Below are 15,861 nucleotides of genomic sequence, written 5' to 3' on the forward strand. Positions count from 1 at the left end.
AGGAGTTGTGATAAATATGGTACTCTTTTTTGAGAAAGGCACCATATTCTTTGGAAGGAGCCGACTTACTATTTCCTTCTGGTTTTCCTTTAAACAAACTCAACATAGCCGCTGGCTTGTCGAGGAAAATTTTGAATTAGGTATTTTTCAAAAAGCACTCTCATTTAGGAAAGCGACCTAAATCCAACAGATAAAACTCATGTTACCACATTTCCTGCCCTAACAACTTCCTTAACTCTGGCCTCCTTTGCCGTTTATTTAATTTTATAGTTGCTTAAGTTGTTACCAAATGAATTGTTGCAGGTGGTATCAGGCTATCCACAACAACGGTAACCACCACCACGGACTATCTACCAATAGCTCCAGGACCACCTCCGTCTCCCTTCTATCCTGTTTACCCGAGAAATCCCAGAGATCGAATATCATCGGAAGCGGCCGAGAACACAGCTCTTGTTATTGGCATCATTGCTGGTATTTATAATTAACTTTATTTATTTCTCAAAATGGGCAAAATTCTTGCATTACAGTTTTTTTCCCTTGCACGGCTTGCGTTCTATTAATACTCTCTGAGTAGAATATACCTCGAGTATATCCTTATTTGTTTATTAATTTGTGGATACAATCTGTTAACGAAATTAGATAAAACATTGTTTACTGTGCACCTTGCGTAGAGAGGAAAACCTCTCTTTACCGAGCCACTGTAGCCTGATATGTAGTTCTGACAGTTGGAGGTACCAATTTTCTCAATAGATTTTTCCCTCTTTTAGAACTTAATGAAAACAGTTCTTACATTTTCTCAAAGCTTAGCCTGAACGTATTTGCTTAGGTCTATTTCGTTTATTTTAATAATGTTACTAGGAAATAGAAAATACAGGGTGACCAGAGTTATATGCTCCACCCAATTTTTTTTTAACGGCGGGAAATTTCGAAAAAATAAAAAAACACGTATTTAATCATTTTTAGTCTAGTTTATTTTCAGTGATTGACCCATTTTTTTACACCCTTGTATCTCGAGATACAGCATCCAACTTTTGTTTTTCAAATGGAACATTATATTTTTGGTTGCATATTTTTATAGTATTTGAGCTCCTAAAAAAAACAAAAACAAAATTTTTGAAATCGGTTAGGTTTTTCAAAAGTTATGGTAATTTAAAATATGAAAAACAAATTTCAGTTATTGTCCAAATTACGTTATTTTTTTTAAAGAATCTGTTCAAACTGGCCACAATCAACGGATAGGCAAGCCAAAACTCTGGACTCCCACGCAGCACTTATGGTGGCGAAGTCAAGATCTAGGCAGGCTAGAGTTATTTGACGTTCAGGTTGTTTTTTCTACAAACGATGGGTGTGGAGTTTTAGGAAATCAACTAATCGGCCCATACTTCTACAGAGAGAACTTAACTGGTGAAAGGTATCCAACTTTTTTTTAAGAGACATTTTGCCAGTTCTGCTTAAAGATGTTCATCTACAACGTCTGCTAGATATGTTTTTCAACAAGATGGTTGCCCGGCACATAATGCGAGAGTTGTTCGAGGTTACCTGGACAGAAATTTCCTTGAAAACTGCTTAGGGACTCATTGTCCCATCCAATGGCCACCTCGATCTCTGGACTTAACCCCCAATGGACTATTTTTTCTGGGGATATCTAAAAAATAATGTGTACAGTAACCTTAATCCCGTGGCTTCAGTCGATGATCTGAAACGTCGAATAACTCTAGCCTGCCTAGATCTTGACTTCGCCACCATAAGTGCTGCTACAAGCAAAGCGTGGGAGTCCAGAGTTATGGCTTGCCTATCTGTTAATTGTGCCCAGTTTGAACAGATTCTTTAAAAAAAATTACGTAATTTTGAAAATAAACTGAAATTTGTTTTTCATATTTTAAATTACCATAACTTTTGAAAAACCTAACCGATTTCAAAAATTTTTTTATTGTTTTTTTTAGGAGCTCAAATACTATAAAAATATGCAACAAAAAAAATATAACGTTCCATTTGAAAAAACAAAGTTAGATGCTGTATCTCGAGATACAGGGGTTTAAAAAAATGGTTCAATCACTAAAAATAAACTAGACTAAAAATGATTAAATATGTTTTTTATTTTTTCGAAATTTCCCGCCGTTTTAAAAAAAAGTGAGTGGAGCATATAACTCTGGTCACCCTGTATATTTTAGAACAGTTCTAGGAGAATGGAGGGAGTAGGCTTTCGTGTGATTGTCATTTTATCGTGATATATTATATGATTATTCGAACTGATAATGTTGCTAAGAATTGAAAAAAGAAAGAAGAAAATTAAGGGTTTGAATCTTGAAAATTAAACTCGAATGAGTGTCCATTAGGGTGTTTCGAAAAATGATGACTTTTAAATTTTAAAGAGCGCCGGGCGGAAAATCAAAGTTCATTTATAAACAAAAAGTTTCGTCCATGTTAGAGCGAGATCGATTAATATTTAGAGGTCGCTACCATTGATCCTTAAAATTTTTGTTTTGCTTTTTTTTTTTTTTTATAAAAAAATCCTTATTAAATGTTTTGTATCTTTGATTGGTTGATTGATAGTAAATTAATTTCAAACTATAACAATAAATGCAAAATATTCCCTAATTTAGACGTTTCAGTAACCAAAATTATTTGCTTTTTAAATTCTGTACGAAACACATAAAAAAATGAAGTGATTTTAACGTTAATTAATCGACATTTTTCAAAAATGTATATTTTTCTTAATATTTTTTTTTTTTTTCAAAAATACAGCTTCTTTAATTATTCGTAACTTTGAAAATAAAAAGGCCATCAAAATGATTCCAACTGCATTGTCTTTATAGCAGATTATATTTAAATAAACTTTGTACAATTACATGTTTTGCTAATAATTTGAAAAGATACAAAACATTTAATAAGGATTTTTTATAAAAAAAAAAAAAAAAGCAAAACAAAAATTTGTTTAATCAATGGTAGCGACCTCTAAATATTAATCGATTTTACTCTACTGCGGACGAAACTTCTTGTTTTTAAATGAACTTTGATTTTCCGCCCGGCGCTCTTTAAAATTTAAAAGTCATCATTTTTTGAAACACCCTAGTGTCCATGCTAGAAAGTTTTCATTATTGTTCACTGTTGCCACCTTCTGTACCATATTTTGGAGGAAGACAGGCAACTTTCTCGAAGTTTTGGATAGAAAGCAAGTTTACTTTGTTTACGATTAGCCCTCGTAAAATCTAGATTAATTGCTTTGGTTTAATCGTTCTAGGTACGATGATAGCAATCATCCTGGTGATCTTGATAGTTTTAAAATTGAAAAATCGTTCCGGATCAGCGTACAAAGTGGAAGAGACCAAGTCCAGCTATGGTGCTGTTTGCGGCGGTACTGGAGGCGGTCAGAGTGCCGCTTTGCTCAACCAATCACCGCCCACACCGCAGGCAGGCTCACAACTCAACGGACAGTTGAGGAATGGTAACAACAATGGATGCGGTGGAACGGGCGCGGCCAGCGCGATGGGCGCCGCCGCCGCTAAGACTAAGAAACGCGAAACTAAAGATGTCAAAGAATGGTATGTCTAGTCTCTAGTAGAAGACGTGAGCGGTTTTGTAAGAGAGTTTGCTTGGTGTGCCCCCTCACTACATATATTTTGGGACAATATTTGCTCATTATGTTTTTGTTTTCTTTACATTATTGCTGCGAGCGTAATTTGTACTCATCATTTTCATCTACCATGATTTTTATCTTAATTTTTATGTTTATTTTATTTTTTGTAAGATGAGTGTGGAATTAATTTAAAGCAATTTTTGCAATTACAACGACATTTAAATTATAAATATATGTTCACCGTAACAGTTCCTTTTGTGAAAAAGTGTGATGGTGACAAAAAAAAAATTGCAGACTTTGGAGAAGATTTGCCAGTGGTATTTTTGCTGTATAGAGTATTTGCCTTTATAGTGAGCAAAACAAAACAAAAAACAAAAAATTGTTAAAATGGAACATGCTGCACGGTAGCTTTGCTCATTTTACTCAGATTTGATCAGTGATCTTGGAAAGAGAAAAAAAATTATGGTGCACAATAGGCTCCTACTGTTGGTCGCAATCAAGTCTATGTGGCCCCCTAAAGATTCTTGCGCTAAAATGGTCCTACTTTAGTGTACATAACATACATCCTTTTTTTTCTACGACAGTTCAATAAAATTGTATTTTAAATTCGCTTCAGATTCAATTCTTACTTAAAACATGGGTAACACGTACTTAACAGCAACCATAAGCTATCCGGATTCCTTTTAGGCCTTAATTTTTGAGGAGTATACAAATCTATCGTGTGCCTTGAGTCGAAAAGTTGGATATTCAGGTTATCTTCAACTTGGAGGTCACCACAAAAAGAAAAAAGCCAAGGCATAATTTTTTTGGAAATCCATTTGAGGACTCAAAACTTTGTCCTCTTCTTCTATTCCACAGACTGACTTAGGTTTATGGAGGTATAGCATAAATATAACTAAAACGTTGTTTTTTTTTTGTTTTTTTTCTTAAATAAGTTTCAACTGTTGTAGAAAAAAAATAAGTAAAATATTGCGGAAGGAAAATAAATGATTTCAAACGACTCTCGTTCTGTTTAATCTCTAGTCTAGTAAATCTAGTGAAAAATTAATATGATCACTTGATTTGTAACTACAAAATCACAAACAGAAACAGAGAAAAAAAAGGGAAATTTACTATTAAGTCATAGTATTACTAAAAATAATTTAAATTAGATTTTTACAAAATAAATTGTAATTACTTTTTATTGTTGATAAAACTATCACAAAACTGTTTATATAATAAGTTTTTATTGTTTTCTGGGTTGTTACAAAAAAAATTGTCTAATTTCATATTTATTAACATGTTATTATTGCCACAATTATTGTAGAACACAATAGAAGGGCGTTCTCTACAAGCAAACACTTCAATGGAACTTGTAAAGTTCGTATTCATTGTAATAATTATTCGATCATAGTGTTTTCTCTTACTAAATTGAAGCAAAGGATTCTCTTTGGGAATAAATGTTCTTTAAATCTGGAATAAGAGCGATGATTGTTGCAAAAAAAAAAAAAATTAACGTGTGGCTGTGTCATGGACACGGTCGTGTGTTGTACGTGAATACGTTTACGTAATGGGTTATATTTTTTACATAAAATATTTTTATTTATGTATTTAGGATGAAATCAAGGAAACAAATCGACGATCGAACACAATTTTATGCCTATACAGTCCGTTGTCGATGTTGAAGCGATTTCATCATCCACTTGCATAATTTCAACCGCCCCAGCTGCAGCTGTACTGATACCATCGTTGATCCGCTCGGCCGCATTCATTCTTTTACGTTCCCGGCCCAGCTTGACTCGGGTCATATGGTGTTTTATTATTACCATTCAGATTGTTCTTGAGAAGCCCTTTCCAACCGTATACGATCTCTTGGTATTTGGTTTTGGCTTTTCGACGCGTATAGGCCGACATTATATATTTTTGATATTTTTTTTATTCTAACACCTTATTACTATTCACTGTCACTATTTTACACTAATGTTTTATATACAATCGATAGATTGTGACGACAGCTGACGATTAAAACTTAAACGAACATCGTAGATACTCCGAGTCAAAAGTTATACTAATCGCAAATCTCGATACGTAGCAAAATGATCTCAAAATGGCGGCGCTTCCCCCTCCACCGCGCGCGATGCGTCACAGTCCTCGCTTATCGTAATGAATTCTTTGATCCTTTCTACAGCTATCTTGCGACTTGTAGCTAAGTATACCATTCATTTTGGTTTAAAGTAAGTTTTTAGTAGAACCATTTTTTTTTATCTTGAAAATAATAATGAAGCAAGTTGTTCAGCCTCACGTTAGGTGGAGTGCTTCTGCAAGTAGTTTTGGGAAGTAGAATTTGGTGAAACAAGCAATAACTTCTTTACTTGGAAGATCATAGTACCGGTACACCTGGGGGCTGTTAAAATCTCCACCTTATCTCGGCTCAGCTCACCAATAGTTTAGTTGCAAAGCTAATGTCGATTTCTGTAACTGCGCGAAAGGTAATTTGACAATATGGTGGGTACAAAGGCAGACCCAAAAACGTCTGTAGGGAAGGGTGAATCTACTATGATAATTGGTGTTCAAATGCAGGATAGTATAATATAAGAATTCGTTCATCCACTATCCGCGCTATAACCTACTCGCGCGGATCTTACCCTAGCCACGACCTACTTCCCCATTTACTTGCAGCCAACTTCCAACTGCGGGACCCAAAGAGTGTCCTCGTTCCTATTATCTGCCTATCGGACCATTACAATCTACTCTTTGTACGAGTAAAATCGCTCAACATTACCACTTTTTCCATCCTTTCTGTTACGAGAATATCGTCTGAAAGCGTCGTACAATGTGTATGACCAGGTTAAGTTAGCGATCAGCAGTTTATTCAGTACTAATTTAACTGCCAGAAGAGATATTAGCTCCCAGAAATTAAGAAAATCTTGTCTAGTGGTAAGAGAAATCGCTATGTATCCCAAAATGGTAAAAATATTTTTGTTCGCTTCCATTCAGATTTAATTCTGCCTATAAAGACTGAAGTTGTTATATATAAATATATAAAATATATATAAATATATTAGGGAATAAGTATCCTTATATATTCTTAAATAGAGCTTACATTACAGATTTCCATATCTCAATTATTTAAACTAAATAAATTTGTTACAAATTACATTGTTAGATGAAAATCAAGTCAAAATTATTCCAAATAATCCCCTTTCTTAAAATATCTTCAATTCTGTCAATGTTTTTTGCCTAAACCATACATACTACATATAACATGTGTCTGCAGCCAAATTAAAAAAAGCGATGTGTACGTTTATAACCTTTAGACATGTACTTCGCTCTCTCTAGCAACATTTGTCTGAAATTTTCAATTTTTGAACTAACATAAAAAGAGAGAAAGAAAATTGCAATACATCCCCATTTATGTAAAAATATATTTTAAATAAGGCATATCAGTAACAAAAACTGTCGTACTTTTAATTGTTTAGTTTTTTGGGCAATAATATGTTAATATATACTGATTAGATTATAATATGTGTAAATAATAAGAGTAATATTAGTGTGGCATGTGTGCAATTGTAATAAAGTGTTATTATTTGTACAATATTTTAACAATAAGTAAATAATAAATATATGTAGGTACACATGAAGGTAAAAGAAATTTAAAAATTAATTTTTTATTGAAATTATTTATTATTATTTGCACAAAAATAATTACAGAATGAGATTTAGTTAAAAAGAATTATATATACCTCAGATTGTGTTGCTATTTTTTGACAATCACGATTTAATTAAGCACATTATTTAGGCCCTACAGTCGTGTTTTTTAATGACAAGATGCTTAATTTAAATTAAAAATATTGTTTTCATATTTAGTAAGAGCAATTGCGGACTTAATGAAAGAATTTTCAAGTTCCACTGATGTTAAACTGTTGCAGATACTCCTCACGTGGTAATCAAAAATTAAGAATCTAGCCAGTCCTACTTACAAAATTTCTGAACTTGGTTGTCATTTCTTCAGCTGCACTATCAACATTATTGCTAATATTTTAAACAGGCAGAAATATCAGAATGAAGTCTGAAATATTGACAATTTGTTCTTATAGGAGATGATTTAGAATCATTTGATGATTTAAATCGACGAGAATGAAGATACTGTCAAGCGTTTGATTTTGCGGCTCCAGCTTCAGAAAAAACTGTTCTTTCAGATATAAATTATCTCTTTATCAGTTCAATTTTAATTAAGTTTTAGTGGAAATTTAAGTAGAGGCCTTCATCTATTTCAATACAAGTATGAGTTTAATAATTTTTTTTTGGTTTCATCACTGAAAACTTTCCTTTATAAATTCAAATCCCCGCAAGCTTATTAAAATTGCCTAATGTATGCAAATTAAAGGTACTTTTTATTAAAATGTAATTTTAAAAAACTTTTTCGGGACGAAGCATGGAAGGTAGCCTACATTTTTAGGAAGGCCTATTAATAATTTCCAAACTGTGGATCCTTGACTGGCCCACAAATCTTACTATGAAAGATTTACCTGATTTACCCGCCTCACAATCTGACCTGCACAAGCTGTATCGAGTATATGAGCCTTAAGACTTGTAAAATAGCATATTAAAATGTATACAACGAATTTTCCTCAAGCTAAGTTTACACCAACTAGAGCTTACAACTGCTAGAACTGTACATACTTCGCATTTGTTTGATGTAAACGTATTTGTTTAGTTTTTTTTTAGAACGTTCTAGCTAAAATGCACTTTCTAACACCCCATTTACAGTAAAGGAATATTTTTGTGTTCTGTCCAGTTCTATTCCGAAACTAATTTTCATGGAAACAGATATTTAAAATACTACCCACAGACCTACATGTATTCACTAAGAGAAAAAAAAAACAAAAAAAAAATGAAAAGAAACGAGTTCAAAAAATGGTTGGAGCAGTTACTAAGAAAACATGACACAATTGAATTAATAAATAGTTTCTTCGATACACTTGCGAACTCTAGGACGGGAGTTCACGGATTAACGGTCCAAGGTCACGTTTTCTTTATCACAGCTGTTCACACCTACTGAACGCGCGCACTAAAGTATTTCATGCATTATACTTTTCTAAAAAAAAATATATACATTTATTGAAGGTTAGAAAACAAAATTTTATTCCTTCGATTATATTATCTTACGTTGCGCTCAGAAAAAGGTTATCTCATTGTCTGTAGTTGTTTTTGTGGAATTAGGATAAATTTGTTGTTTTATTCAAGTTATAAAAAAAAAAAAACTTTTAAATATAATTCGAAATTAAAAATGAACAAAAAATAACTAGAAGTGCGCAATAATTAATAGTTTGTAGATCAGCTGGAATATCACACACGCACACGAGAGGAGCTTCTCTCTTCGAACGCTTTTAAGTGGTAAAAGAAAAAAAAATACATCCTTTAAAAAAATAAAAATAACAATAAGAACTTTATTTCTTTGATATATACCTTAAGAATATATAGAAAGTGACAAAATGAAAGGTATAAAAGAAAATGAAGCTTCAGTGATACGCCCATTATTTTTCTTAAGCGATTTTTAGAGGTAATTATGTGTAAAGATAAAATAAAAATGGTCTAATTGCAATGACAGAGAAAAAAAATTAACATCAATGTATATTTGTTTTGAATCATATAGGAAGAATTGTATGTATATATAATAATAATAATAATAAAAATAATAAACAGATATTTGTAATATAGTCAGGTTCTTCCTATTATGTAATAAAAGTTTAAATTTTTGGGGACTTCTGTATATAAATGTTTGATGCATGTTTACTTCTGTAAAATCATTAAACCTAGAGTACATTTTTTGTTTTTAATTTTTCATTTTTTTATAACCTTTAAAATCTCTTTTAGTAGAAGAAACCTCCCATTACTCTACTAGTAAGAAAAGGTATTGTAATAGACGGAATTCTCGTTTTGAGATTTCAACAGATGCATCTCTTTTAAAGACACTTGAATAATATAAAAGGTTTTAACAACGCTAGGAACGTATTCCGTTTTCCTGTCAAGCTATTTTGTCCCCCCCTCCATACCAAAATATTTTGCAAAAAATAAATTACAATATCCGATTTGTATAAAAACCAGTACTATTTTAATCAAACTGAAGAGATACATTTTTAAGTTAAGAGGCCTGCAATGCTAGACGTTGTCCAAACCATTTTCAAAAAATAAATAACTATTTCTAACCCAAGAGTCTTCCTACAAACTCACACTTCCGGGGAAAGGAAAATTTGAAAAAATAAAATAAAATACGAAATTTATTTCTTACTTTATTATAAAAAAATAATTTTAACAACAAATAATACATATTTAAAGGTTTATTTATAATTCTGGTTATTAGGTAAAAAAAACAACATTATTTAACAAGATTGAGTCGAATTTTAAGGAACAAACAAATTAGATATTGAATGATTGTTATATAAGAATCGACTGATACTCCAACAAAGCTCTATGTCTGTTTCTTCTTCTTCAATATCCTCATGGCTAACGTTTCCAACTTGCTTTCCGTGACAAACGCTTGCAATACCAGATCCCTCTTCATTCGTTCATCATGTAAAATACTGTTTACATGACAGTCTGGTATAATCGATCGGAATTTATCATTTCTACAGGAATTACCTACGTAGTATTTAACCATCAGCGTGTGTATCATCTGCACATAACGTGTATCTATGGCCGATGACAGACTGGCCTCGGGACTGCTGTTCTTGTCAATAGTGTCCAGATATTGTGGCGTAATTATTGGGACGATGTAGTCCATCTGGAAATGATTTTGAAAAAGAGGGTTTTTAATAACTTTGGCCTGTAATCACAACGGCTTGTGGTTTTTTATTGTTTCATAAGATTAAAATCAATTGGTTCAAGCTTCATCTCTGTTTCGGATAGTTTTCGATACAGAAATAAATCTAGAAAAACTGGCTGATGACTTTTGTTCTTGCACTTAACGACTGAATGATATGAGATTCAAAGTGTGATTTTCTCAAGACTGAAGCGGCTGTACTACTTCTTAATTGTAGCAAAACCAAGGAAATGAGGGCACTTCTTGAAGGGGTGCCGCTGTCCCCTAAAGCTCCATGTCAGGGTAATGTATGAACTTATCACTTATAGAATATCAATTATGGTTAAATATGTACTCAAATTCGAAATTCAAAGAAAATTAGCTGATCGAAAATGTCACGAATTATGAAGAATGGTATCTTTCAAGTAAAGTAAAGTAATTGCCTATTTTTTCAGGCGGGTCTTTACGTCCAACTACCAATTAGGTGTCGCGGACGGAGGCGACTAGCAAACATACTTTACTGTTAAATTTCTTTTATTAACTATTAAATAAAATCCAAGGCCTAAGACCGGGAATCGAATCCATTACCACAATACATCTTAGCATTGCGGGTTTAGCCTCTTAACCGCTCGGTTACCGTGGCGCCTTCTTTCAAGTATTTTAAGTTTTAAGAATTCGTATAATATTGAAGTCAGCTTTTTAGTGAAAAATTGTAAGTTTCAAAAAGTGTGAAACGTGATAAGTGAAAGTTGCGCGAGATGTACGTACTCAACCAATCAGATAATTATAAAGATATTTAGCTAGCCAAAAGAAGTCAAAATACAAACCTGGGGGAAATAATGAGTGATGAACTGTTCTGGATTTGCTTCCACCACATCAGCATGTTCGTCCAGGATAAGGACGCCAATTGGTAAATGCTGACCTCTAGCTTTTCGTAACTGGGCCGCCACGCTGGTCGCCACCTTTTCACCATCGTGTGCAAAAGTAAGCATCACTCGTTTACTGCATTTATTCTGTTTAAATAAGATATTAATGTGGTTAAGTTGAATCAATTATTCTGAATCAATATTATGAAAACTATATTTTTTTTATAATACCGCTACCTTATTTGGTTGTCTTGGACGGCGAACAATCGTGGCTTGCTGATGACTGTCCTCAACTTTGACATCTTGAATGAGCTGATCAGACAGTGGTATTTCTAAATTTCTTAAAGTAATGTACAACTGTGAACTGAGATGTCTTAAGCCAGATGGTCTTAATATACCGTCATGAGTTGGTTCCTCTGATTCCAGGCCATCTATACTGTGATATCCACCGTCCTCTTCCTCAGTTCTCACTACTTGTTCACGCCTTGCGAACTTCTCCAGAGCTAAAAAAAAAAAAAATTGAACTTGTCACATTAGAATGATGAAACCATGAAATAGTGGCTAGATTATTAAATAAAAAGGAACTAATAAACATGCGCTACCCAGGAAGGAGTGAAATAACAGGCTTAAAACTTTCACAGTTTACTTAAGTTAACGTAAATACTCGATAATTTCAAAATTACTTGCATCTAAAGCGCTGCTTCGCCTAAAAAATACCCTCCTTTTCAAAATATATTGTTAAGAAGGTTTATATATGTTACTCAAATTTGTTCGCAGTGAATTCCAAAGCTGGAAGCACAATTCCAGACCTGAATACATTTTCAATATTATTTTATGGAACGGATTTGTTTTCATTCTTCAGTGATTTTTTGTAAATGACCCCACCAATTTCTCTTAACATCGCATTCTTAGTCATTTCGTTGTAAAGCACAGTATTCTGTACTGGATAAAGTAAGGAAGAGAAAGTTTTGTATAAATGTATAATTTTTTTTTTTTTAACGAGTTAACACGTTCATGAGCATCTGGAGCCCTTTTCCAATGCACTACCGACAACCAGTTAGGGTTCTCTCGTTACAGACAAAACAGTACATCAGCGATCTAGAGACCCCTAGAAGAGAGAAAATCCAATAGCAACCAACTGGACTTGAATCCAGAATCTCCAGTGGGAGTCCAGTGCACAAAACTCTGAACTAATTCCTTCCCCCAAGCTACTGTTATTACGAGTTATTACAACTAGACTAGAAATTAGTGCAAATCAATCCCCACAGTTAAATCACGACAAATGGCATAAAATAGGTTCCAGGCCATACATTTTTTTTTTTGTAAATCGACCTCTATTTTTTTAAGGCTTCCGAATTGAAGAGTTTAGGCAGTAAATTTTAAAGACCTTTCCTTGTAAGAAATGCAAAATTTGTATCATAAAAACAAGGAAAAAGAAAATTTGCATGTAGAGAGTTTTTTTCAAATATATTTCCATTCAATTCACAATTGCATTAAAAAAAAAAATGTATTCTAACTTAAACCCGTTGTCTGGTTACAGGATAACATTAAGTTTTAATAAAAACAATTGGCCATTAAGTTTTTAAAATCATCGATCGATTAGAATAGTTTACCTATTAGATGTGGATAAGCCTCTGAAATTGCATCGTAACGTTTAAGTTCAAACAGAGCTGTAATAACTTTGTCCAATGTTGCGTTCATATTCTGAGCGTAAGCTTTCAATACATTCTCCGTACAATCAGAATATTTATAGTTTTCTATGCACTGCAAAATTAAAAATTAAATTTGAAAAGACAAACAGAAGCTACCAAATAATGTACAGCCATTTGCAAAATGAAGGGATTATTTCAAATTCTAACCAATAGAAATTCACAAACATATCTTGAGAATTTTGGAAAAATCACAAGGCATGCTTCTTGTTAATCTTAAGGGCTCTTATCCTATTCCTCCAAAAAGGAAATAAATAAATTATGAAAGACATTGGCATTAATTTGTATCAAGAATTTCAAGTATTGTTCATTGTTTTTGGTGACTGTTACATTATTCCAGAAGCAAGTAAAGAATAATGCCAATTTCAATCATCAATTTTTTATTATTATGCCGCGCGAGCTTTCGACCCTAGGGTGACTAGGTCATCTTCAGGGCTCTGGAACATATTTACAGCAGCGTTTCCCAACCTGTGGTACGCGAGTTGCTGGTTGGTGGTACGCGAAAAATAATCAATAATGGCGGACATACAAAAATAATAATAAAAATATCATAGATGCGTTTTTCCCTATTTCATAAAAATTATTTTGATTAAATATTATACAGTAATAAGGTTAGTCTGTCTCAAAATATAGGAGAAAATATAATAGCACATTTGACAGGATTAAAATTGTCATTCATGGAGAATTTTACCAAAACCCGAAAAAACTAATGATAATTGGATTTCAAACCACCTTCTATAAAGAAAATTTAGGAAAAGCTACATCATTATCAATAAAAAATAAAGAAAATTTAATAGAATTATCATGTGACAGAACTTAAATGATAACTATGTAAAGATCTGCTTAAAGAGGAGACTGGATTGTAATGAGTAAGCTCTATCCAAGCAACATTAAATTTTATTTTAAAAAAAGTTTTAAAACTAAGATCTTACACTTTTACAAAGTTTATAAAGTGAACATGAACTTGAACTCCTTTGTAACAGATACATTGTATCTCTATACAAATAAAGATGATAATAATAATAATAATAATAATAATAATAATAATAAATATAACACACTCGGAATAACAAATTTCACGATATACAATCATTTTTACCAAGTGGTACAATTTAGCATGATGTACTGCCAAGTGGTACGCGAGTTAAAAAAGGTTGGGAAACGCTGTTTTACAGTATAGTGTAATAATTGTGTTATAATGGATTTGTATAAGTTACGTCCCTATTATATTTCAAAATATGTTCCACAGCCCTGAAGATGACCTAGTCCCTAGGTCGAAAGCTAGGCAAAACAGTCATGACTGAAATTGGCAATATTCTTTCTTCCTTCTAGAATTTTAAGATGAACTTTTTTCTTTTTTTTTAAATTTGCTCAAAGGAAAATTTGCATGTTTCGTTTTTTAGTTTTTCGATTATTGGAAGAGTATCATGAAGAGTTATGTTAGAATTAACGAACGTTTATAAAATTCATTAATACAGAAAAAAATAATTAAATACCAACTAAAATGACCTTGAATTTCAATACTTACACATATCTGATGAAAAGTAAGGCCCAACCGAAAGCCTAGATCTTTCCATGAAGAAGTTGCAGCTGTATTTGATGAAGCTGGAGTGGATGATATTACCGTACAAATCTGCGCCAAAGCTGATCTTCCACAACCGCTAAACAAATAGGCAGCATGGATTGCTGAAAGTTGGGAAGACAAATTTTTAGCTAGTTTTTCATCTTCTCCTTTAGCATGTAATACTTCATTCCTAATTTTTTCCAACTCAGGATTTTTGTTCTTCTGAAGCCGCTCCACTTCTGCTTTTGCCATTTTGAAACCTTGAACTGTAAAAGAACGTAAAAAATAATCATTATTATAAGTCTAGAAAATTTCAAAAAACACACGTACTCCTGAAGGGCTGATTTTTAATTAATATATTAATCATTACATTAAGTTTTGCAGAGATGCCTACCGCTATTTTGAATCTCGTAATTATAACGATATTTAAATGACTTGTTACAAATTGATATCATTGAAATTAAAAAAGAAAGTTTGTGATTAAAATGAAGTTAAACGTCAATAACATAGATACTATATACAATAATAAAGGATTTAAGCACTAATGAACTTAACTGACGATACGCAAAATAATATAATGAGAAATTAAAACTACATTAGAGCTTTTTACTTAAATAATCTAAGACGAATAGAAGTGGTCGTAATAGAGTAGCAAATCGTAGCAGATTAGCTTTAAAGATAAAACATTAGCTATGCAAATAAAATTAGATGAATTTTGTTCTTCAATAGCAGCTGCAAACAAGGAAGAAATAGTAAAAACAAAAAAAGATAATTTTTAGCTTGTTATCATATAACTTACATATCAGTACAAAAATTTGTCAAATCGTTGAAGACATTTTTATGCTGCCTCAAGATTTCAATATTAGAAAACTGTCAGCCTCCTTTTAACCCAAAATGACACCACCTTGTCCGTACAAGAATTATTTGACTTATTTTCCTTATACTTTGACACCTTCCCAGTAGATAACACTCCAAAAACTGGCAATCCCACGAATCAGGATACCGAGTTTTGCGCTGACGTCATTCAATTTCTAAACATTTGCTACGAAGCAACGATCACTTAACACCCGTTAAACGAAGAATTTTAATAAGAAAATATTAATGAAATTACTTGCTAAAAAAACCTCAATTAAAAAATGTTTGCTCTATACGTCAACCACAACAAATAAAATCAAATATGAAATTATAATATTCTCTTACCCCCTCGTAAGAATGAATGCAATTGTGCAAGTTATCGATTTTTTTTCAGAAATAATCGTTTTCTTTCGAGCCCAAAGAAAGAACAGAATGTTTTTAAAAACTCGGGTCTGTAAAAGTTCATTAAATTTGTGAAAATACGTTCTCCTCAGATTTTTTTTTATAAT

The 15,861-nt window shown here is 32.4% G+C and overlaps 2 protein-coding genes across 3 annotated transcripts in view; one reads left to right on the top strand and one right to left on the bottom strand.

The window, feature by feature from the left end:
* Positions 1-8,889, top strand: part of Nrx-1 (Neurexin 1) — an 88,596-nt gene extending 79,707 nt beyond the window's left edge. Inside the window, exons 25-26 of the mRNA XM_074141483.1 lie at positions 304-471; positions 3,242-8,889. Coding sequence (XP_073997584.1) covers positions 304-471; positions 3,242-3,552 — 479 coding nt within the window. The 3' untranslated portion in view covers positions 3,553-8,889. The remainder of the gene's footprint in view (positions 1-303; positions 472-3,241) is intronic.
* A 940-nt stretch (positions 8,890-9,829) lies between these two features.
* LOC141460966 (uncharacterized) lies at positions 9,830-15,841 on the bottom strand. 2 transcript variants are annotated; one of them, XM_074141498.1, is made up of 6 exons: positions 15,698-15,841; positions 14,462-14,763; positions 12,838-12,988; positions 11,462-11,727; positions 11,186-11,371; positions 9,830-10,340 (listed from the first exon to the last, which is right to left on the bottom strand). In XM_074141498.1, exons 2-6 carry the CDS (start codon positions 14,747-14,749, stop codon positions 10,029-10,031), a joined length of 1,203 nt encoding a protein of 400 aa, XP_073997599.1. In that variant the 5' UTR covers positions 14,750-14,763; positions 15,698-15,841; the 3' UTR covers positions 9,830-10,028. The 2 variants fall into 2 exon arrangements, with proteins under 2 accessions (XP_073997599.1, XP_073997597.1); XM_074141496.1 differs by lacking the exon at positions 15,698-15,841 and adding an exon at positions 15,297-15,603.
* Positions 15,842-15,861: the final 20 nt, after the last annotated feature.

This window comes from Rhodnius prolixus, unplaced genomic scaffold (genome assembly GCF_049639745.1).
Source record: "Rhodnius prolixus isolate KJV_2025 unplaced genomic scaffold, Rpr scaffold_6, whole genome shotgun sequence".
Lineage (NCBI taxonomy): Eukaryota > Metazoa > Arthropoda > Insecta > Hemiptera > Reduviidae > Rhodnius > Rhodnius prolixus.